Raw genomic sequence first — 23766 nt, forward strand, 5'->3', positions numbered from 1 at the left:
AGATTGGTTGTAGTCATTAACCATTTAAACCAAGCCCACTTTAAATGAAAACAAACATTTATAAACAATATTTAGGAATTTGGGCATTGTTTTTTCCAAACTGCTTCCTGCTGATAGGGGGATCCTAAGAAGATGCAGAAATTCTGGCTGTAGTCTGCAAGGCTGGTATGTCCCAACTGTTTTTGAGTGTTAGATCACCTGCAGCGCTGTTTCAGGGGGTCTGGCTTGATCAAACCAAATTAGTCTGGAAGGAATGTACAGCTTTTCATTTTCTGTGGAAACAAAATGGTGACTCCTCCTTCTACTTCCTCAAATCCTCCTTGTCTCCTAGACCTGCCTGTCTTGTCTTGCTTTCCTATTGGCCAACAGTGCTTTATTCATTAACCAGTATGAGAAACATATTTACAGAATAGCATTTCCCATCAGGAACCATTGTGCAAGATTTCATGACCCCTCTCCCTGCCAATCTTACATCTTTCATGTCTATAAAACCAGTAATACTGTGCAGACAATATTACCAAGTTCTGCTGCCAGCTTGGGATAGAGCCTGGCCCCCTGGCACCGCAGTTGCCACAGCTCCTGTGCTGACCGGGGGAAACACTCCCCTGGGCAGTTGGTTTCCAGGAGCAAGGAACCCCTCAGCAGCAGTCTCCTTTAGACTTTTTTCTCAAGTGAAATTTGCACTTTCACACTGACAGATGGGGTCTTGACTTCAGGACAACTTTCATTTTGTCCCAGAAGCACAAGGTTTGTCTTCAACAATTAGAGCCACATTTTCACCTCTGGTCTTGGCTGTAGCGATCAACTTGCTCAAGTTCCTTTCCTTAACATATTGCCCAATTATTATGTCTGGATAAGAGCCGTCCATGGGCAATAGCCAGGCCACAGACTGGATGAACCACAGTCAGATTTATCATAACACCCCTGCTGGTAGTACCAGGTCCCTGTATTCTTCTCTCTCTTTTTGTTGTTGTGACAAATATCCCAACAGAGGCAGCTTGTGGAGGGAAAGACTTATTCTGCCTCAAGGTTCCAGGGGACTGTCCATCATGACGGGGAAGTCATGGGGTCAGGAGGCAGCTGGTCACATAATATCCACTCAGGAAGCAGAGGGAGAAGAATGCTTAAGCTAGCTTTGCTTTGTCTTAGCCTGTGGAATGGTATCACCCACATTTAGGATGGGTCTTTGTATCTTAATTAGCCTAGTACAGAAAACTCTCTCACAGGAGTTTGTTTGCAAAGATCAACTACATGGATGTTCCATGATCATCTTCCTCCCTTGCCAGGCCTACCCCCCCCCCACACACACACACACACTCCAGTAACAGACCAATGATGCTAGCCAGAGCTGCCTTTCCAACTCTTGACTCATCTCTCCTCACCTCCCATGTTATTTTTCTCTCTGATGTCTTACTCTTTAAACTTAAAATTCCCAGGCCAAGCCTGTCACTTGCAGCCTCTGCTCCATTTTGTGACTCTGCCATCAGTCCAATGCCACTCTCCACCAGTGTCTCAATCTTTGTTCATCTCACTTGAGACACTGTCATTGATAGCTGTCCTGTTGCATCATACTGTCCCCTTGCCCTGTCAGTCAAATGTCCTTATCCATTATGGCACATTTTTATCATCTTGGTCTATATGCATGTAGGTCTTTGACATGGCCTCCCCGGTCCCCACCACCGGGCCTCCCTTACTCCTCATGCAGAACCCACCTGTCATTTCCCATTCACACTTGCGCATATCACACACAGCCAAACAAGTGCCTCCTTTAGTCCCCTCCCCTACACTGGTGTGAAACTTCCTGTGTGCTAGCTCTCTGCTTGGTGAGATTCCTACCAGGGTCTGCTGCGATCCAAGGAGCTTTAGGCTCCAGTTTCCACCTTTTGTTACTCCCAGGATAGGAAACATCTGCTGTGGCCTTGCTATACAGCACAGCACCCAACCCAGCCTGGCTTCCAAGGCCAACTCCTCCCCCTCCCCCCCCCCCCATACCCAGCATAGGTTCCCTGTCACTGAAGGGGCTTTAGCAGGGTTGTTGAGCGCTGTGGAAGTGGATGTTTTGAGAAGTCGTGTTTCCCAGCTCCTCTGGCAGGGCTGAGGTATTGCATGAGGGGCTGGTGTTATTAAGAAGGAAAAGTCATTTTTCCCTGCTTTTGTACATAACACCTGCTCTTAAGAAAAGCTGGTAATAGAGGAAAGTGGTCCCCTCGCTCACACTGTCCCTTTCTCACAGATCTGTACTGTACCCTGGAGGTGGACTCCTTTGGGTATTTTGTGAATAAAGCAAAGACTCGAGTCTACAGGGACACGACTGAGCCAAACTGGAATGAGGTAAGGAGCTGCCTCCACCTCCACCGGGATGTTTTCCACAGATCTTATTAATCTCCAGGGGCTCCCTGAGGGCTTCCCCGAAAGCCACACAGTTGCCAGCATTCCTGGAATCTCCTAGAGGTTAGTGGGGAGGGGAAGGCCAAGAGATTTTATCTGTGTTCCTAAGAGTCTTGGCCACCCACTCCCAGCAGAGGAATAACCCATTTTTCCAGAGAAGTGTTTGGAATACTTTAAAAGGCTTTTTTAATCCTGCTATAGCCTATTGTATAGTTGTTATGTTTCCGTTTTCCGTTTTTCCTCTGAAGCTGGAGTGAGCTCCTGTGGCTATTTTGGTTTCCAGAGTTCTTAGACCCTGCTTGTTGGGGTTGTAGGCTTGGCTCCCTGGACCTCCCTGATCTGTTCCCAAGGGTCTCTCATGCTTGTCTTGAGGTATTACTGTACTCCTCAACCTTGGACCTTAGGAGTGGCATGATTGTAAGACCTCAGACCTCTCAGTTGCCTCTCTTGATCTCCACAGTTGCCATAACCCTAAAGAACCTTGATTTAGTTAGCATGCGCGGGACAGCCAAGCTACACAGCTGCCTCCCACCCCTTGCCCACCAAGGAGTGAACCATGAAACTCCAGGTGACTTGGTCTAGTCTGCCTTGGTCACATGGCTAACATGGGGTCAGATCCCAAGTCTTGCTATATAGCATACCCTCATTGCCTGTCGTTATACATATTGTCTAAGTAGGACAAGGACATAAGGGACCCAGTACTTAACCTCTCTGAACATCTCAGCACAAAAGGCCAAATATAATCGACAATAGTGGAAAAAACGAAGCTACATGAGGCTTGCTCAGTGATATATTCTCGCAGTCCTAGTACATGGAAGATAAAGGCAGGAGAATTGCCTAGCCTTCAAGACTAGCCTGGGGCTGGGCATTGGTGGCTTGCGCCTTTAATCCCAGCACTGGGGAGGCAGAGGCAGGTGGATCTCTGTGAGTTTGAGACTAGCCTTGTCTACAGAGCGAGTGCCAGGACAGGTTCCAAAGCTACACAGAGAAACCCTGTCTCGAAACAAACAAACAAGCAAACAAAAAACCACAAGACCCATTGTAGAAGACTTTCAGAAAACAAGGGGACTAGGGGATTGTGATTACACAAAGGCAACAAAGATGGATTCTCAGAAGGTTGCAAAAGGTCCAGGTAGGTGTCGTGAGCCAAAGCTCTAGGAAGGCATGATGGGGGGTCTAGGTCACCTGGTAGATATAGACAGAGGGAATTCACATACTCCTGACACATCTTCCCAGAAATAGCTAATCTGCATGTCTAACTAGAGCTATGTATGCCCAACTAGAGCTATGCATGCATAAGCATGGATGAAAAATGCAGAATTCACTAGAGGCTCAGAATGTTGCTAGAGGAGCAAGCTAACTCCACATTAAGTGGCCAACAAAACTCAAAGGACCATTGCAAAGCCTTCTGTCTGGCCATTGCACTTGCCACACATTGAATTGTACCCCTAGCCTCAATTTCATTCTCCTGTCTTAGTTTCGCAGCAAAATTAAGAGGAAGAGCAGACATTTTCATATACTCCCAACTATTAAAATCTTATATGATATAATTTACCTACATGGCCATATCATCGCCCAAAAGCTACAGTTAACATTAGATGTACACTCTGTGGATTTTCACAAATAAATGACGACATGTATCTCCATTATAGTACTACCCAGAATAGCTTTACTTCCCTGTCTTTAACAATCACTCCAAGATTGTGGTGCCTCTAACAATCACCTTGAGATTCTGATCCACTGATATCAAGACCGTTCTTTGGAGATAGATGCTGATGTACCAAGTTTGAATTAGGTTTGAGAGGGTTTAAATGTTCTCGGAAACATCCAGAGAACCACAGAGTAGTGACAGGGATGTTCACAAAGGTCCCAGGACCAAGTGAGGAGAGTTGCGTGAAGTCTGGGTCCTTCTGGGGCAGCGTGGGTACCATTTATTGTTGAGCAGTGGTTTAGACATGACGTTCAACTGCCACATCCTTGGTGGACCTGTTTATTCATGGATAACTTTCTTTCTTATGGGGAACCACAGGAGTTTGAGATAGAGCTGGAAGGCTCCCAGACCCTGCGGATACTGTGCTATGAAAAGTGTTACAACAAAATGAAGATTACCAAGGAGGATGGCGAGAGTGCAGACAAGCTCATGGGGAAAGGTCAGCTCCAGGTGAGCCTGCCCCTCACCCCATGGCCTTTCCCATGTGCGGCTACTAAAACAGCCTAACTCCTGAGATGGAGTGGATAGCCAGCCCAGTCATGGGTCCTTCCTTTCTCTCTCTGTCTACTATATCATAGTGTCTTGTTATTTAACTTTATGTGTATTAATGTGAAGGTGCCGGATCCCCTGAAACTGGGGTTACAGACAGTTGTGAGCTGCCATGTGGGTGCTGGGAATTGAACCCGGGTCCTCTGGAAGAGCAGCCAGTGCTCTTAACCACTGAGCCATCTCTTCAGCCCCCTCCCCAAAGATTTTCTGTCAAAGTCATTCTTGCAGCTGAAGCCATAGCTTCTCCTATGGATCTAGCAGCCCACAGGCAGAGGTTGGGTTGTACCCTGGGCTAAAATCTGATATTAAACCATCTCTCTTTGGAAAAGTAGGAGCCTACTCATTTTCTGTCTGGTATATAGACCCAGTTTCCAGCTGCTTTCCTAAACAGGGTACACACAGGTACACCTCAGTGCTAGCATAGGAACCCCACGTCTTACCCCCCCCCCCGAAGGCCAATAGAATATGTCCATACCGGCCCAGTGCACGGTTCCCAGTTCTCAGGAAAAGCCATTTGGACACTCAAGTCCTTTAGAATTTTATACAGCCCAGAAACATCACCAGTGCTTCCTGGCAGACAGGAGCTGACACCACCTGCTCTGAGTTTGGCTTTGCCTAACAGCTCTGCAGGATTAGCTCAGAGGACGTCTGAATTGCATCTAGATGTGCTTCACATACCTATAATCACATGCTGGTGTTTAGAGGCCAGTCTGAGGCCACAGAAAGAAATCCTATTTCAAAAAGGAAAATGCGGGGTTGGGGATTTAGCTCAGTGGTAGAGCGCTTGCCTAGCAAGCACAAGGCCCTGGGTTCAGTCCTCAAAATAACAAAAATAAAATAACAAAAATAAAAAAGCTCTGGTATATACTTTCCTTACAGTGTAACTTCTTTCTAGGGGTATCATCTATTTAGTTAGTCCATGTGTGGGCACAGCATACCACAGTGTGCATGGAGAGGTCACCTTGAGGCGGGGTCTCTTGTTTCTGCAGCTTTGCAGTATTCCAGACTAGCTGGCCTGTGAGCTCCCAGGCCGTTCTCCTGCCTCCTCTCACGCCACCAAGATGGTGCATCTTCCTCCATGCAGCCAAGCCACTCTTCCTGACACGGGAGTGGATCAGGTCTTGAGTATTGCACCCCACTGCATAGACTTTCCAGCTTGGTGTGAGGCCACTAAGAGAAGAAAAGAGGTTTTAGAGTCCCAGACACCCGCAGAGCACAGTACACACCCACAGACTCCAGGTTCCCTCCCTGGGGGCAAGAAGTAAAATTTCCCTTGTGATAAAAATGGAGTGCCAGGAGTGATGAAGGGGAAGGCGGCTCCCCTGAGTCAGTTACTTCTTTGAGAGGGGACCCATTCTCTTCACTCATATCAGCAAGTCTCTGTCCCCTGTCTCCCTGTCTCCTGCCTCTCTGTCCCCTTCCTCCCTGTCCTCTGCCTCTGTATCCCCTGCCTGGCCAGAGTCTTAAGAGATGACAGTTGCTGCCGGTTTTAACTGTGTTGGGGAACTTGGGGGCTTGAGTCCTTGAGGAATTACCATATACCAAGAGCAGCCTGGAGAACAGTAATGTTCCTCTAAGTGTTCTAGCCATGCCCTGCCAGGCAGCTGCCACTAATCCTTCCAGCCAGTCACAGAGTGACCACAATTCCTTTAGACAGCAAGGTAGTTCTCATGTTTTCCCATGTTCCAGCATGGGTCTTTTTTTTTTTTTTAAATTGATTTATTTTTATCTTTTGTGTACATATGCATGTTTTGCCTGCATGTATGTCTATGCACTACATATGCCTGAAGAGGCCAGAAAAGGGTACCAGGTCTCCTGGAGCTGGAGTTACAGGTGGCTGTGAGCAGCCATGTGGGTGATGCAAACTGAACCTGCAAAAGCAGTCAGAGGCTTTAGCCACTGAGCCACCTGCCCCAGTCTTCTGAAGGAAGTTGTTAGCACATCTACCAAGCGACAGTTACAGATGGAATGATTGCCATGGTGCGGGCCCTGTGTCGTTTGCCATCTCATTCCATTTCTCTGTGCTATGAACAACATGCTTGAGACAGGTTACTTAAGGAGAAAAAGAGCTGCATTTAGCTCAGCTTTGGAGGCTGAGGAGCCCACATATTGGTAGTGATATGGAAAGAGGGGGCTCAAATGGGAACCCAGGGACTAGTCTGAGACTCCGGCTTGATCCTGCAACAGCTTGTCTTCACTACCTCCCTAGAACTCAGGAGTCCTGTGAGAGCTCTCTGTCCCAAAGATACCTCCTCTAGTGGCTTTAGGACCTCACACTAGAGACCTGAAAGCATCCACTGATTCCAGACTGTCACACCGAGGATTGTGGACACTCAGATTGTAGCACATGTTTCTCTTATGGTGCTTACAGCAGATCTTTTTCTAGGAGAAGGGAGTGAACCCAGGACCTTGAATATGCCATGCAAGTGTTCTACCGCTGTTCTGCAGCCCCGTCCCTTCCTTATTTGACTTGGAGACAGAGTCTTTACTGACTTGCCTAGGCAGGCCCTGAACTCACCTCACCTACAGGCCTACTGCCTCGGCCTCCCTAGTAGATGGGGTCAGATGTGTGCTACACCCAACTGCAGTAAGTCTTGAAGAATGCTCATTTAACATGCAAGGACACACTTTCTCAACTGTTCTAGGCCCTCCTCTGGTGAACAGTACTGTCTGAGACTTGTTAGGGCCAGTAGCCATTGCTCCATTTCCTTTCTCCATCTTGGTATCTGCCCAAACCCAGGCATTCTTCATACACATCCCAGACCCCAGTACCTCTTGAAGCCTGAACTACCCAGCCTCGCTCAAGGGTGATCCCAAGGATAGCGACAGACTGAGTTCCTAACTCCTTCATGGTTTTATCAAGTACAGCAAAGAGAAATTCGGTCTCACTAATCATCTCAAGTGACTTGAATTTTCACCTCTAGAATCTTGGGAATGGCTGGATTTGAACCAGGACCTCTGAGTACAACCATTAGAAAATTAGGGGTCTCGGGAAAGAGGACAGAGCTACTCTATCAAACCAAGCTCCTTTGGAACTTGCTGTGATATTGCCATATGAACAAAATGTTTCTTGATGCATTTGCTCTTCTGTCAGGCAGTCTTGAGTACCGTGCAGCCAGCCTAGTGAAGAGAAGAGAAAGTTCCAGAACCAGAGAGGAGTGAAGGAAGCAAAGGCAGATATTCAGGATGCTTCCAAGAGGGAAGAGATGCTTTTATATAGAACAGGGCTCAACTCCAAATACTACCCAGACAAGTGGGAATCTACAGCCAAGGAGCATGGTGAGGGTCAGTGGGTGGAAGATTACTAATAGGAAATGCTGTGAGTAAGGAGGATTCTGGCTGAACCAGACTATGGGATTTTTGCTGAAGGAAGGTCATATCAGCAAACATTACCTGGAGGAAACTAGAAGATAAAGAACAGAACCAGATATCAAAGGTGGTGGTGTACACCTATAACCCCAGCCCTTTGGAGGTAGAGGCAGGAAATCCCATGACTCCAAGACTGGTCACAACTGCATAGTGAATTATTGGAGGCCAGCTTGAGCTTTATGAGACAGTGGGGGGGGGCACAGTATGAGGGAGAGATAATTGATATGGAGGCTTGAATGTTATCTCCAGAATATGTGTAAAAAAGAGGAGGTGAGGATAAAAACCCAGGGTGATAACATGCTTCTAATCCCAGCACTGGGGAAACTGAGGCAGGCAGATCCTCAGGCCTTGATAGCCAGCCAGCCTGTCTTTACAGTGAGTTCCATAAAAACAAGGTGGATAGCATCCTAGGAATGACACCTGAGGTTGGCCTCTGGCCTCCACAAACACACACACACACACACACACACACACACACACTAAAGCAACCCTAAATACATAAATACATATACACACAATTAAGCACCCCTAAATAATACATACACACACAATTAAGCACCCCTAAATACATACATAAATACATACACACACATACATACCATAAGGGTAGAGGTTTCTGGCAAAACTGACTTAACAGGATTCTTGCTCAAATTGGGTTTTTGAGAACATGCCCAAGGATGAATCCATGTTGAACAAAGAGCTCAGAGTCTGATAGTGTGATAAAGAGGCCAATCTCTGTCAGCTCCCCAGCCTGCCGTGCTGTGTGACCCAAGTGAGTCATAACCCCCTCACCCTTCCAGCTTTGTTTCCTTACCTATAGGTCGGAGTGGGAGACATGATACATCTGGGGCTCAGTGACGTGTCATTTGGACCTGGTCAGCGTTCGATGCTGTTATTACTGTTATTATTTGTCACGGTCATTGTTAGCCAAGAGGCATTGGAGACAGCCGGATCCTGCTCCAGCCCGCTGGGTCACCACCATGGTCTAAGAGATGAATGGCCTCTGGAACCTCATTAAACAGGAAGGAACCCAAGTGCTCGTAAAGGGTCTACATGACTCATGCCGGCCTACACAGTGGCTGACGGGTCTCCTGGCAACGATGGCTTGTTGCTTGTCTGTGTGATCTCAGGAGGAAGGAAGCAGGGGGAGGAGCACTGACACCATGACACCCCAGTCTGGCTCCATTCCCCTGCCTCCTGGCCTTTTCTCACCTACAGATACTGTTTCCTGGGTTAGATACACCTGGTGGGATAGGCACCTGTGATTTGTTAAGGCCAGCCTCCCGGTGCCCAGGCTTTCCCACTGACGTTAGTACCTTCCATGCGTGCCATGTGGGTTGGGTGCCTAACTGTCCATTTCCTGCTGCTGGGAGTTGGTAGGGATGGCAGATGTGGCTCAGAAACTGAGTAGAGAGACCCCCTGTGAGATAAGATCTGAGATGAAGAAGGCACAGTCCTAGATATCCAAGGGAGGACAGGAAGAAATCCAGAGGAGAGCAGGGCCCAAGGGAAGGGCCAGAATGGAAACTAGGACTCTAATGATGTGGTCCATGCTCATCCCTGGATGGGAGGTGTCAGGTTCTTCTGAGGTTAAGATCCTGCCCTGGCATGCTTTTTGCTCCTGAATGTTGTTATTAAACACTTAGTTCAAGAACCATAGCCTGAAGTTTTGGCTTCTGTCCATTCCCACCACTCCCAACCCCCTTACATGACTCTCTCAGTAGAGTTATCAGGTCCCTCTCTTATTGGAGATGGAGTCCCACAAGAGAAAGAGTAGCGGGCACCCTCTTTCTGAACCCAGAGTATATTAGAGCCGCAGGCCAGAAAGAGGGGTGTGGTGGCACTCATCACCAAGAATAGTGCCAGCTGTTCAAAGAGTCACCCAGCAAGGAGATGTGAGCACTCATATGCAGTGTGTACGCAAGACCTTGCCCAGGGTCCTTTTCAAGATAGCCCCAAGCTTCTGTGGGTTACCCAAGCAAACAAGGCCATCGTACATAAGAGCCTGTTGTATTGCCTTCATGAGGAAGGACCTATATGCCAGGCTCCAAGAATGCCAGAACATGAAGACATTTATCTCCAAACTTTGTGATCCAGAGTGGAGAGACTCAAGAATGATAACTACAGATGTACCCAAAGCCAGGGCCAGCCTGCTGTAAGGTCACACTGGCTCAGATGCCATTGATGGTGGGGCACAGACAGGGCATAGGGAGACTATGCCAGGAAGAGACACGAAGTCTTCAGGGAGAGATTTCCCAAGATAGAGACATCAGGTTTCACACCCCAAGGCCAACAATAACCCAGGATTTGTGGAGATGCTTGAGCTAGGAGGATACCATTCTGTAGCCTTGTGGGATGCAGTCAGGGCAGGAACAAAAATCCTGAGAGCATCACCCTCAGCTAGGGCCATCATCCAAAGGAAACCACCAGACTCAGCAAAGCCCAGGGCTCTTGGAGCCCCGCCCCTGCCTTTTCCCTTCTCTCATTTCCATTCACAAACTTTCTTAGCTGATGAATTGCTGTAGATGAATTCATGGATGAATTCCCAAGAGTTCTTTCTTGGGGAATAACGTCATATCAAGTCACAGAATCTTGTCTCTTCCCATTTTTCCTTCTTATGCCATCTCTCCTAACCTTCTAGAGTCCTGCTGGGGTTCTGACTCAGATTCCCACAGAGCCATTTAGGTAATAAGACCTTTTGTCTTTAGAGTTTTGTTCATTCTGCACATTTTATACCAGCACAAGCATGCCAGAGATAATCATGTGACTGTTTTGGTTTTTTTTTTTTTTTTAGAGACAGGATTTCTCTGTGTACCCTTGGCTATCTTGGAACCCTCTATAAACCAGGCTAGGCTGGCCTCAAACTCACAGGGATCTACCTGCCTCTGCCTCCCAAGTGCTGGATTAAAGGTGTGTGCCACCACTGCCCAGCAGACTGTTATTTTAAAAGGGTTGTCTACCTCTTGGTATTATGAATAGTAGCTAAATAAGATGACCCTGTCATAGCCTACATTCTTGTTTCTCTGATTCCTAGGCTATTGTGGTTGATGCCTCTGTGACCCCTGATATTGGTACAAGTCAATATGAGTGATTGCTTTCCAATCACAGGTTGAGTAGGCTCCAGGATCCATTCAGTGATTGCCCTGGTTAATTCCCCAGCCTGTCCTGGTGTGTACTAAGCAGTTTTATAGGCAGGCCTCTAGGCAGCCATCCACCAGACCCACTGACAGCTGTTCTTCTAAGTGCCTGCCTGTCCAGTCCCAGGGAGACAGTGATGATACAGGTTGCCCTTCTGAGGCCACTGTATGAACGCACACATGCTGGCTACCCAGTGCCTATGTGGAACTGTGGTGCCTTACAACAACAATGGCATGAGGGTTTTAGCCTTTCCCTGCACTCCTGTTTAATAGCCCTTCCTCTCAGTCATCAGTTTTTCCAAATCCTGGTCTGTTGCCTGTTTATCCCTCTGGAACTTTAAAAAACTGATGGGAAAGTGTGCCTGCCTTGAATGCTGTTTGTAGTATAGTCCAGCCCTCCTTGTCCCATTATTCTTTACATGCTTTCTGCTCTGCCAATCACATTCTGTTCCTTGAGGCACATCCACCTATTCAAGGCTGCTGTGAGGGTTGAGTGTCCAGACACCAACATCAGCTACATATAGGGGGCCTGGTGTCGGGCTAGCCTGACACCAGCATCTCTCAGTGGAGTTAGATACTAGGTCTTGGTGCTTGAGAGTGACAGTGTCTAGATTGGCAAGGCCCCGGAAGCTTGTCTGCAGGAACAGAATCAATATTCAGGGCCCCAATTCCATAGGCAGCAGTACATGTGACTTGGAAATTCCATTGGTGATAGTACACATGATTTAGACGTATCAGCAGGTCTTGAAGTATTCTTTCAGGACACTACCAGCTTGAAGTGGACTGACCAACAACGCACATGTTACTCAGTGTCTCTAAATTTGGACCACAGGAAACCACCCACTTGAAAAGGAGACTCTGGCATAAGAAGAGACTGTGACATAGCTGAATTCCCATAACCAATAGGCACCAGGGCGGGAACTGTTTTTCCTATATACTGACCAAAAAAAAAATAGTGGAATGTAAGGGTGATGGGAAATTGTGACCTTGGCTGGCCCAACTGTAGGGAGGAGCTTCCCTGGGAGAGCCTGCTCAAAAGGAGACAGAGGCTAGGAACTCGCCACTTTCCTGCTGTTCAGCTCCACAAGTCTGTTGTCGTCTGACCCCTCATCGCCATGCAGGGTCTCATTCGGTTTTTCTACCCCAGCCGGGCAAGCCGGAGCCGGATAGCCTCTGCTGAAAAACAGCTGTGTGCCCGAGGCACTACCCTGTGGACCCATATCCGATGTCTGGTGTGCAGGGGCAAGGTGGGCCAGTCAGGGCCTGGGGTCCCAGGTGGGCTGGGAAGGGTGGGTCTCGGTCAGCCATTTGTCTCAGAGAGCTGCTGTCCTCACCCAGTCTCAGAACTGCTCGCTCATTCATGCCTTTGCTGATCTGGGTTTCTAGGCGAGAGGGCCTCCATTATTACTGTCCTCTTATAGAAAGGGACAGTTTGTCTTGCTCAGCTTGCGTCTGAAGGAGGGATACTGTTCTTGGACCTCCAAGACACAGATGGGTCCTGGGATTCCTGCAAGGAACTGTGAAACAAGGGCCAGGAGCTTCTCCACAGCATATAACCCCACTCTGAAAAGAGCTTAACTCTCGGTATTGAGAACCTGGGGAGCAGTGGTTGTTCTTTTATTTCTGAATTTGGGGGTACTAGAGATAAAAAGCAGGGGTTTGTGCATGCCAGGGAAAGCCACCCTCAGTTCATGGTGAGTTTTCTTCTTTTTTGGGTATCAAGACAGGGTTTCTCTGTAGCTTTGGAGCCTGTCCTCGAACTCGCTCTGTTGACCAGGCTGGCCTCAAACTCACAGAGATTCACCCATTTCTGCCTCCTGAGTGCTGGGATTAAAGGCATGTGCTACCAACACCTAGCTTATGACATGTTTTCAGAAGACCCCCAGGTGCTTATTTGTCTAGCTTAGCTAGTGGCCTCTCTGAAGCCTCCTATGATAGCTAATGGGTGCTCCTCAGAAAGGGGAAGCAGAACTTCCATAGATCAGGGCAGGGCATGTGCAGTTAGGAAGACTCCTTATTCTGGTGACATACGGTAGGTTCTATAGACTGGCTTCGGAACAGTGTTCTGCAGCGGTCGAAGTGGGAAGGTACAGTGAGGTTTCCGTCTGATTTGGGGTGCCACTCTGTATCTTTCTGGGCACAGTCCAGGGAGAAAGCAAGATTGGCAACTCTTGACACCCTGCCCTCCCACAGTTACCACTGAAATTAGTTTTTATACCAGATGCCCTCAATTCAGATCAGGTAACCCCTCTGACAAAAGGGTGGGAAGCAGGACTCGGGTCAGTGAGCTGTAGTACTCTGAGGTCCCAGGACTAACAAGTCAGCCTGCCTCTGGTCTCAGTAGCACTCTGCTTCCCACGTAGAGTATAGAACAGCAGCAGAGGTGGCCATTGCCGGGCAGAGCCTCCTAACAGACCTGAGGACCTTTTATAACCACTCTTTGTTGGTTTCAGCTGGACCCCCAAACCCTACAGGACAGAGACTGGCAACGGACTGTCATCGACATGAATGGGGTTAGTACCCACTGGGCTCTGTTCATGTCTGCTTCCCACTGAAAGTTAAAGCAGACCCAGTTCCATCCAGAGCAGTCAGGAGGCTAAGCCCAAGATGATGGCTGGAGAAGAGAACAGCTCCAGAGGAGGGGGTGTGGGGGGAGGAAGGAATATCCACCAGGAGAGCTGTGCACAGGGCAGTGCAGAAACACCAGGCGTAGGAAGGAGCCATCTCCATTTGGTGGCCAGTTACCACCGAGCCCCTGCATGTCCCATCCTGAAAGAAAAGATCTGTGATGCTAGGGGCACTGGGACCAAATCTCACAGAACACTTAAGATCCACTGCCGCCTTCATTGGCTGTCTCAGGAAAATGTATTCAGAGAGATTGGGACTAGAGCAGTTTGAGAGATAGTTTTTCCCCTTTTCCAATGATGGGATATTTGCGTGTACATAAGTGTTCTTGGACATGGGACCCAAATGTAAATATGAAATTTACTATTATCTATTAGATATGACTTGCATGTATAGCTGTGGGGAGGGTGATTTTATGTATCTTAACCCACTGGCGGGAGGCCAGTTGGGTATGGAACCCTCCACACGTTTCAAATTGAGTTAGGGAGTTTACAGTTTGTAGATTTCCAGATTAGGACGTTTGTTTGACCCTGCCTTTTGTTGTGGTGGATTCTTTTGGGGAGGCGGTAATTGGTTGTTTTGTTTTCTTTTGCTTTGTTCTGATGCTTTGACTTGAACAGAGTACCTTGTGTATTCTGAGTGTGCTCTGCCACCGAGCTACGCACTCCAGCCCCATCTACTTACTTTTTTTAAATATTACTTTAAAGAACAGAGTGAAACAACAAGGATGGGAAGGACTCTGGAGAAGCCCTTCCCCTGGCCACCCCGTTCTTACTATGACGGGTTTCCTCCATCTCGTTCTGGGACCTTGACCTGTTTGCCCCGGGGCCCTTAGATCTCCTCAGCACAAGGGGTCCAGAGGGTGAGAGACTCGTGTCCTTCCTTTCTACTGCAGATTGAAGTGAAACTTTCTGTCAAGTTCACAAGCAGGGAGTTCAGCTTGAAGAGAATGCCTTCCCGCAAACAGACAGGAGTCTTCGGTGTCAAGATCGCTGTGGTCACTAAGTGAGTGGCGAGAGGTGTGGCTTGTTCATGGGGGCATTCTGCAGGCATGTCTGAGGGGAAGGCCTGTTCTCTTAGTGCAAGGTCCTGCTGGCTGCATGTTGGGGCAAGGGTGGAGGGGCTAGCCTCCTGTGTTTATTGCAAAACCAGCTCAGGAATGTCCTCACCTCCTGGTCAGGAACTGCCCAAGTGTAGGACTTGCTTCCCTTGCTTTGGAATATGTTGTGATCCCAAGTTCCTGTTGAATAATTTGAACCTTGGCCCTTTTGTCCTGAGCCTATTGCCAGGAGATGCCTGTTTTTGGTTTGAGGGCAATTTGTGGGGATACGGGCCATTTCCTCCCAGATATCATTCACTTCCCCAGGATGGAATACTGGCTACATCCCTCACTGCCCACACTGTCGTTCTCTGAGAGATTCTACTTCCAAGCTCGTCCCAGAAGACAAAGATGTGCTCTTGGGGAGGAAGACACCCCCTTGCCTCCCCGGTAGAGCTATGTGATTAGGGCTCAGGAAGGACCTGGCTATGCTTATCTGAGTCCAGCTATAAGTAAAACTAAGTTCATGCCTCCAAATAGCACTGGATTCTATTTTCAAAGCATTCTGGTGCTGGAACTGCATCAGGAGGTTGTCATAAGAGAAAGCCTTTAAAATGCCAAGGTACCTGGGTACCAATGAAGACTTGTACATGCAGCATATCTTCCAATTGTTATTGCTGCAATGAAACACCAAGACCAAAGAAACTTGGAGAGGAAAGGATGTATTTGGCCTTTTCCACATCACTGTTCATCATAGAAGGAAATCAGAACAGGAGCTCAAACAGGGCCGGAACCTGGAATCAGGAGCTAATGCAGAAGCCATGGAGGGATGCTGCTTACTGGTTTGCTCTCATAGTTTACTCAGCCTGCTTTCTTACAGAACCCAGGACTACCAGCCCAGGGATGGAAACACCTACAATGAGCTGGACCCTCCCCTGTCAATCACTAATTAAGAAAATGCCTTACAGCCAGATCTTATGGAGGCGTTTTCTCAATTGAGGTTCCCTCTTTTCAGATAACTCTAGCTTGGTTCAAGTTGACATAAAACTATCCAACACACAGCAGATGCACAGAGTTTGCCCTGTGCAAGCCTTAGCTCTCAAGGAGCCTCAGGGGCTTCACTGCACAGCAGTCAGGAGTCTGGACCAATACCCTGTCCAACTTCCTGTCTTAAAGGTGGGAGTATTTTTCAGGACTCTAGGAAGCTTTTGGTTCATCCATACGTCCTAGAGCAGGGTTGCCTAGGAAAAAAACCCCTCCTAGGTTGAGGATATAGCTCAGAGTTCTTACCCAACATCTATGAGGTATGGCCTGAGTGCCCTCCAGCACCCTGAAAGAAAGGAAAAAAAACAAAAAACAAAACAAAAAAAAAAAAAAAAAAAAAAAAAAAAAAAAAAACAAGCCTCCTGCCCTTCTCACAGGGTCATATGTAACTTGCAATGTGATTGGAGGCTTCAGGTTCTCAGAAAGTTCCTGCTAAAATATATGCAGCATACCCAAGAGCTTATAGCAGGAAGGAAAATTTGCCCAAACTTACATGTATGGCCTCAGACTCTACACACCTTCTTCTCCCCCTGTAGGAGAGAGAGGTCCAAGGTACCTTACATTGTACGTCAGTGTGTGGAGGAGATCGAACGCCGGGGCATGGAGGAGGTGGGCATCTACCGAGTATCTGGAGTGGCCACAGACATCCAGGCACTGAAGGCGGCCTTTGATGTCAGTGAGTATTGCCCAGGAAGTGTGGGATAGAGGTGGTGTCCACACTAAGACTCCCAGATGGCCTAGCACATCAGTCTCTACCTTTCCCTTCCTTTTTCTGTTTTATTATTTTAAGAGTATAAGACAAAAGCTGGATGTGGCAGTATGAGCCTATACTTTTAACATTCAGGAGGATAAACCAGCAGTACATACTTTCAGTCTACAAAATGGATTACATAATGAGTTCCAAGCCAGCTTTAGCTACATAGTGATTCCCTGTGTCAAATAGATAGGTGATTGATTGATTGATTGATTGATGATTGATAATTAGTACCTGTAATCCCAGTATTCAAGAGGTAGAGGCAGGAGGATTGCTGCAAATTCAAGGCCAGCCATGGCTGTAGAGCAAGACCCTGCCTCAAAAGAAAATTTTTAAAAATCGATATGTGAGATAGTGTGATCTGGGCACATTGCTGTTATACTGTAGTTCCAGCTACTCAGGAAACTGGGACAGGGACACTTGAGCCCAGGAGTTCAGGCCCTGCCTAAAAGTCACATCTCAAAGAGAAGTGAATGGAGAGATTGCCTTAGGAAATAGCACATATTGCTCTTGCACAGGACCCAGGATCAATTCCCAGCACTCACCATCCAGCTTGCAACCACCTGTAACTCTAGTTACAGGGGATCCAGTGCCCTCTTCTGGCCTCTGTGGGATCCTGCATGCATGAAGTACACAAACTCATACAGGTACACACATATGCATAAAAATAGCAAGTAATACATGAATCCTTCAAATGTCTAGCTGCATTCACCAAGATGGACCATGGCCTTCCATGGGATATGGCTTGATGCTTGGGAGTGGACAGGAGGAGCTAAAGCCCCGTATATTTTGACTATGGCCCACTCGATGATGGCACGGGACAAGGGGCATGGCTATGGCCCAATTCCTACTGGTGCTGTCTTGCTTTTACCTGACCCCTCACACACTGAAAGGGAGATAGAACCACCCCCCAAATGCCAAGCAAGGACCTTGAGGCCCTTAGAGAGTCAGTCTTTGGGGGGCTGGAGAGATGACTCGGGTTGGGAGCACTGACTGCTCTTCCAGTAGTCCTGAGTTCAATTCCCAGCAACTACATGGTGGCTCACAACCTTCTGGGGTGATATCTGGTGCCCTCTTCTGGCCTGCAGGGATTCATGCACTCAGGTCTCTGTATACTTAATTAAAAAAATAAATCTTAAAAAAAAAAAAAAAAAGCATCAGTCTTAGTTACAGTTTCTATTGCTGGGATAAAACCCCAAGACCAAAAGCATCTTGGGGAGGAAAGGGTTTGCTTCAGGTTCCAGCTCCCAGGTTGTAGTCTATCATGGAGGGTAGTCAGGGCAGGAACATGGGAGTAGAAATTGAACCAGAGGCCATGGAGGTATGCCACTTACTGGCTTGTTCCTTGTGACTTGCTCAGTCTGGCATCTTATACAACTCAGAACTACCTGATCCAGGATGGCACTGCCCACAGTGGTCTAGAACCCGGTTCCACATCAGTCATTGACCAAGAAGAGCCTACAGGCCAATCTTATAGAAGCCTTTTCTCAGTTGAGGTTCCCTCTTATCAGGTAAATCTATGTTTGTTTCACCTTGACAAAAACCAACCAGCACATTGACCTTACCCAGCATCCCCGGAGAATAACTAGACAGAAGCAGGACTCAGCAGGACTTTGCACCTCCTTCCTGATCTGGGGCATCAAGGGCCCAGCACCCTCTGATGAAACTTGCTCGCCCCTTCAGCTTCTCTGGGCAACCAGAGTGGGCTTGCTGTCTGGTGCAGAGAACCAGTGGGGAAAAGTCAAAGAAAACACCGAATAGCACCACATAAATGATCCAAATAAGCCTTCTGTTAGAAGCTGCTACCCAACCCAGAGCAGAGTTGCCCAATTCCTACCTAGGCTCCATGAACTCTACCTTCTCCTGCCCTGGCTTACTGAGATCTGTGGCTAGGTGGCTCTGCACAGAGCAGAGCAGAGGCATGGGGAGAGGAAGTGTGGGATACTCTTGCTTCCCAGTAACTCTGCCCAGACTCCATTACACAGATGTTTAGGAGAAAGAAGACAGGCTATGTTAAGGGGATGGGCACACACATTTGTCAGCATGGTGGTGACTACATTAGCCCAGGCAGGATTGCTGAAGCCCAGACCTGGGATTCACATAGAGGCTCCATTTCTGTGTTCCTTCCAGATAATAAGGATGTGTCGGTGATGATGAGCGAGATGGACGTGAATGCTATTGCTGGCACCCTGAAACTCTACTTCCGTGAGCTACCCGAGCCCCTCTTCACTGATGAGTTCTATCCTAACTTTGCAGAGGGCATTGGTGAGCATTGTTGGCCTCAACCTTGTGGGAGGCATCTCCCTACCTCTCCTCCCTACTGGCACTGTTAGGAGAGGAAATCAGAACAGTTCACTCAGCTCTGTTCCATATTTGAACCCAACCTAACAGAGTTAGCTGTGTGGAGAACAAAAACCAAGCCATCAGTGGGTTGTCCAAGGGCTGCCTGCTGCTCCCTCCTCTCAGTACGACCGGAGGGTAACCAGTGCCCCCATGGATATGTCCAGCTGTGGGTTTCTGATAGCAACAGCACTCATTTTAGCAGAGCAGCATTGGTCCTGGTCCAGTAAAACAGAGGTTCAAGCCTAACCTTTACCTTCAGTCAACCTGAAGAATGAATAGCCACTAGCACCTGAGAGTAGCATAGCTCCAACCTCACCCTTAGGGTGACCCAGCCTGCAGGGCCAGTCACCAGAACATACTGGACCTTCAGGCCTGAAAGTGCCCCCTAGGGTACACATGAAAATAAGGGAATCTCTCGGCCGAGGGTCTTTCTACCCTCCAGTTCTCTTTATCCCAACTCTGTGTGCTTCCCTCAGAACTTGGCTCTTCTTGGGTGCATACAAGCAGCAGAAGTGGCCCTGAGCACAGCTCTGCCCACAAGCAGTTGAACAGGCGCCCAGGGTACTCTTGAACCTTGGCGATGAGAGAAGGCTTTGCGTGTATCTCCTATGCCACATAAACAACCACCACAGGGACCTTCTCAATGGGAGTTAGTCTAAGCTGTGTGAGCCAAGATGATGATGGGCCTGAACTCCATGGCATCTTCCAGCATAGGCTCTGATTTGTCATCTGATGCCCTCAGGAGAGGTCTTTGGCTTGTGCTATGACCCTGGAAACTAAACTTCCTCTTTCTGTAGCTCTTTCAGACCCTGTTGCAAAGGAGAGCTGCATGCTCAACTTGCTGCTGTCCCTCCCAGAAGCCAATCTACTGACCTTCCTTTTCCTTCTGGACCACTTGAAAAGGTAGCGCCTATGCTCCCAGGCAGCCCAAGATCCAGGAAACCATGCACCAAGGGTCTTTTCTCCTTACTAAGTCTGCAGTAGCTCCCCAGTCTAGGGACCAGAGCCATTGTCACCCCCATGCCTCTGCACCATGACATCAAGACAACAGCCAGAATTGCGCTTGAACTTGTCCTTTACTCCCAGATCATGGCTCAGAGCTGTCCCAGCTGCCCATTGGCCTTGAGTTCTCTTGATCCTGGGCTCCTTGGACTCTGGGGTGAAATCTTTACCTCTGCCCCAAATTTGATGTTGAAATAGCACCCTCTGCTTTGGCGTTACCCAGGGTAGCTGAGAAGGAGACAGTGAACAAGATGTCCCTGCACAACCTCGCCACAGTCTTTGGCCCCACGCTGCTTCGACCCTCAGAGAAAGAAAGCAAGCTCCCTGCTAACCCCAACCAGCCCATCACCATGACTGACAGCTGGTCCCTGGAGGTCATGTCCCAGGTAAAGTAGACGGTAGTCCGTGTTACCCTTGCTTGACATCCCAACCTGAGTCTTATTAGTCATTCCCACTGCTACTGCAGAGGCCTACCCCCTACCACTAAGAGGGCCAGGAATGAAGGACCCTGGTCTTTCAAGTGTACATAGCCTAAACTTTAAGACTTCATCAAGTGTAGTCGGACATCTGCCTAATCCAAGGTGTCTTGACATGCAGGACTATTGTCACTAACAGGCCTCTTAGTCCCTGAGCTGGGTGAGCCACAATGAATTTCCCACCCGCAACCCAGAGTGCACTCTTACTGTTTGCCTCTCCCTTCTCTGCCGGAACAGGTCCAAGTGTTGCTGTACTTCCTGCAGCTGGAGGCCATCCCTGCCCCTGACAGCAAGAGACAGAGCATCCTGTTTTCCACTGAGGTCTAAAGGCCTGGCATCAGTCGGCTCATTAGGAGGCCCACAGAATGACCTGGAAACCTGTGACAAGAGAATCCATCCCCAGAGTGGGAATAGGACCTTTCTTGTGGTGTAATTTAACCATTCCCAAGCTCTGGGCCATCTGCTAAGAGACAAATACCCAAAGCAAAAGGCCAAGGGGTCTACACAAATCCGGGCATGTCTGCAAGTCCCAGGCTGGGCCCCAGACTGTACTCTTCCCTTGTTGCCACCAGAGGGCACCCCAGGCCAGCCCATCCGCCAGCCTGCGTGCAAGGGAAAGCTGGCAAAGAAAGTGGTTTTTACGAATCTAATTTATCAGAGTTTTTAAAAAAAAACAAAAAGAATCTCTACTGGATCATTTGTTCCGATGAACCCTCTCTGGGGAATAGGGACACCACCAGATCCCTCACTCTTGTGTCTTGAATAAACTCTGCTGCTGCTTCAGATTGTGGGGACCACAGCCGCGTCCCTGAGTGGGCGGGGATGTCTTCATTTCCCCGACTTGGAAGTTCCACTGTCTGTGTAATGGGAATTGAGATGCGGAGTCAGCACTATGGCACATTGACTCCTTGCTGCTTGCTTTGTCTTTCTCCAAGGATGTCTGTGCAGAAGTAGGCTATCCTCCTGTTTGCTGATACTCTTGTCTTTGCTGTTTGTGCACATCTCAGGAGTATGCTCCATTGCAGCCCAGAAGTGTCCAGGGACCAGACCCTGGGGGGAAAGGAGGCCCTGGCCATGCACCTTACAATTCCTTCTGCAGGGAGAGTGGCTGTGTCAGCTGACCCTTACTGCCTGCCCGGCACTTCTTCCTTCTGGCTTACAAAGGCTGTGATTTCTCTGGCCTGGCTCTGACCGCTCTCTCTGTCCCTTGTTGTCCCACATACCTTCCTTTCCTTGCTCTCCGCTGAACAGACTCAGTTAACTTCTGTAGGAGTTTCTGCTCCAAAGCAGCAGCTTGCTCTAGTGGCTTGTTTTAAAACTTTGATCCGAAATAGTTTTTGATACTTGAATATTTTTAAGTTTTATACATAGTTTCTAATTTTTTTCCTAACAGATTCAGACACCTAATAAGATACTAGAATGTACACCGTGGACGGGCAGTGTCCCAAGCAGCGTTTTGTCTTCCTCCAAGAGCCAGCTTTCTTTTTTGTTTAGAGTCATTCCTGATGTCTCTGGGACGTCAGAAACATGGAAAGAAGGATAGGAAAGTCAGGCCTGGGGATAGGAGCAGATGCCCCAAAGCAGATTGGAAGCTAGCCCAGCCTGTGCCCTCTCACCCCACATTCCCTGTACCTGGGCAGGGGTCGGGGTAGTGTCTTCCTCCATACCCTACATAGTGAAAAGAAAGAGGGGAAACTACCAGTTATTTTCAAGAAAGAAATCCATAAATCCTTGCATCGTTTTGTAAAAATGTCTTGGGATCCCACATTTGGAAGGCAGAGGCAGAATTACCATGCGTTCAAGACCTGCCTTGGCAGCATAGTGCTTACCAGGCCAGCCTAGGCTCCAGGGCAGGGCTGTGGTACAAGGGGCTTGGAGTAGCCATGGGGAGAGAAGAAAGACTGGTAGACTTGAATCCCACGCTGCTCCTGGGCATGACTCGAGGGTGTAGACTGCTTGTCATGGGAGGGTTCCTGCACCTGGTCACATACCCCACGGCCCCTCCCATGTCTGAAATAGTGTCCACAAATAGCATCTGCCAACCCCACAGCACATGGGGGTCCCTAAGAGGCAGAGCCATGTATTCCCCTACTGTCTGCTCTTGAACCTGCCCAAGGTGTTGGGCAGGAAACAAAGGACCCTGCAGGGCCTCCATCTGCAAATAGTGTTTGTTTAGTTGACCTTTCTTTCTCAGCAGAGCTACCCTTTGGTCTACCCTTGAGCACTTCTGGACCTAGTGGGCTCCTGTAGTTTGCCTGTCCTTCTGAGTCCAGCTCAATGGCTCTGACCTGACAAGAGGAACCCTGCTGAGAAAAGCCAAGCCTAGCTGTTGTCTCTGCTCCCCTCTGTTGTCTCTTGATTTGCATCTGTCACCTTGAACTGGAAAGCAATATATCAACGTGCCAATTTGCATTCCCTCCCCCGCCCATCTCCTTCCCAGTTTCTCTTTATTTATATAGGTGTTGTTTGATGATGGAATGATCACTCTTGTGTTGTTCTAAAAGTGTTCTTCCGCCATCCGGCCATGGTGACAGTAGTTGGCACTGCCTCTGTTACCGTCTCACAGCTTGCAGGCCTGTAGGCTGGCAAAGCCCATGTGGGACTGGAAAATACATGGTGTTCTCCAGGAGTGGGATAACTTGGGTTTCCCTCTGCAAAGAGAATGATGGCCCAGAGTCCGTCGTGACTACACACCAAGCATGGCTGCCAGACTCTAGAGAGAGAAGTGTTACTTTCTTACCTTGGAACCTGGGTCCTGGGTACAGTGGGCTTGGCTTCATGGTGGTAACCTGGCACCCGCAGTGGGTGGATGGTCTCTTAGCTACGATCTTGCTTTTGAGCTCAGCTGTCTGTACTACTCCTGTGCCGGAAGGACCACGGACACTCATTAAAGTCTCCTGAGACTACATCAATTTGTGGTGGTTTCTAGTTGGTCAGTTTCCTCTGGGTGTGAACCCCCGGCTTTCCTGGGGCTTGACAAAACTAGAAGGGGCGAGCATAGAGAAAAGCCAGTGATACAGGGTCCTCACTGGCCAGTCAGGGTGAAGGGGCCTGTGTGTACCACTGTGGGACGTCCTGGTTTAGTGGAATGGGGTGGGTGCACACACGCAGTTAGTTGCCAGGCAAGCAGTTCCAAGATATGGAGTAGCAATCCTCAAGCGTGGGCAGTCTAGTTTGGGCAAGGAACATACATAGCCCTGGCTAAGGAGAAGAAAGAGAAACCATGTAGGAAACCAGTCCTGGCCCTGAAGGTGAGAGAGATGGCAATAGGATGGTGGTCAGACTTGCTTGCTTTGCTTTGCATGGTCCTGGTTCTCACCTATGCCCAT

General features: G+C 48.5%; 1 protein-coding gene across 2 annotated transcripts in view; it reads left to right on the forward strand.

Moving 5' to 3' along the window:
• Positions 1 to 23345, forward strand: part of Bcr (BCR activator of RhoGEF and GTPase) — a 114369-nt gene extending 91024 nt beyond the window's left edge. For both annotated transcript variants that reach the window (XM_051186895.1, XM_051186894.1), the window contains exons 15-23: positions 2234 to 2331; positions 4418 to 4549; positions 13608 to 13667; positions 14675 to 14784; positions 16399 to 16538; positions 18747 to 18881; positions 19757 to 19862; positions 20185 to 20347; positions 20675 to 23345. In XM_051186895.1, coding sequence (XP_051042852.1) covers positions 2234 to 2331; positions 4418 to 4549; positions 13608 to 13667; positions 14675 to 14784; positions 16399 to 16538; positions 18747 to 18881; positions 19757 to 19862; positions 20185 to 20347; positions 20675 to 20764 — 1034 coding nt within the window. In that variant the 3' untranslated portion in view covers positions 20765 to 23345. The remainder of the gene's footprint in view (positions 1 to 2233; positions 2332 to 4417; positions 4550 to 13607; positions 13668 to 14674; positions 14785 to 16398; positions 16539 to 18746; positions 18882 to 19756; positions 19863 to 20184; positions 20348 to 20674) is intronic.
• The last annotated feature ends 421 nt before the right edge of the window (positions 23346 to 23766 follow it).

Source organism: Phodopus roborovskii, unplaced genomic scaffold (assembly GCF_943737965.1).
Source record: "Phodopus roborovskii unplaced genomic scaffold, PHOROB, whole genome shotgun sequence".
NCBI lineage: Eukaryota > Metazoa > Chordata > Mammalia > Rodentia > Cricetidae > Phodopus > Phodopus roborovskii.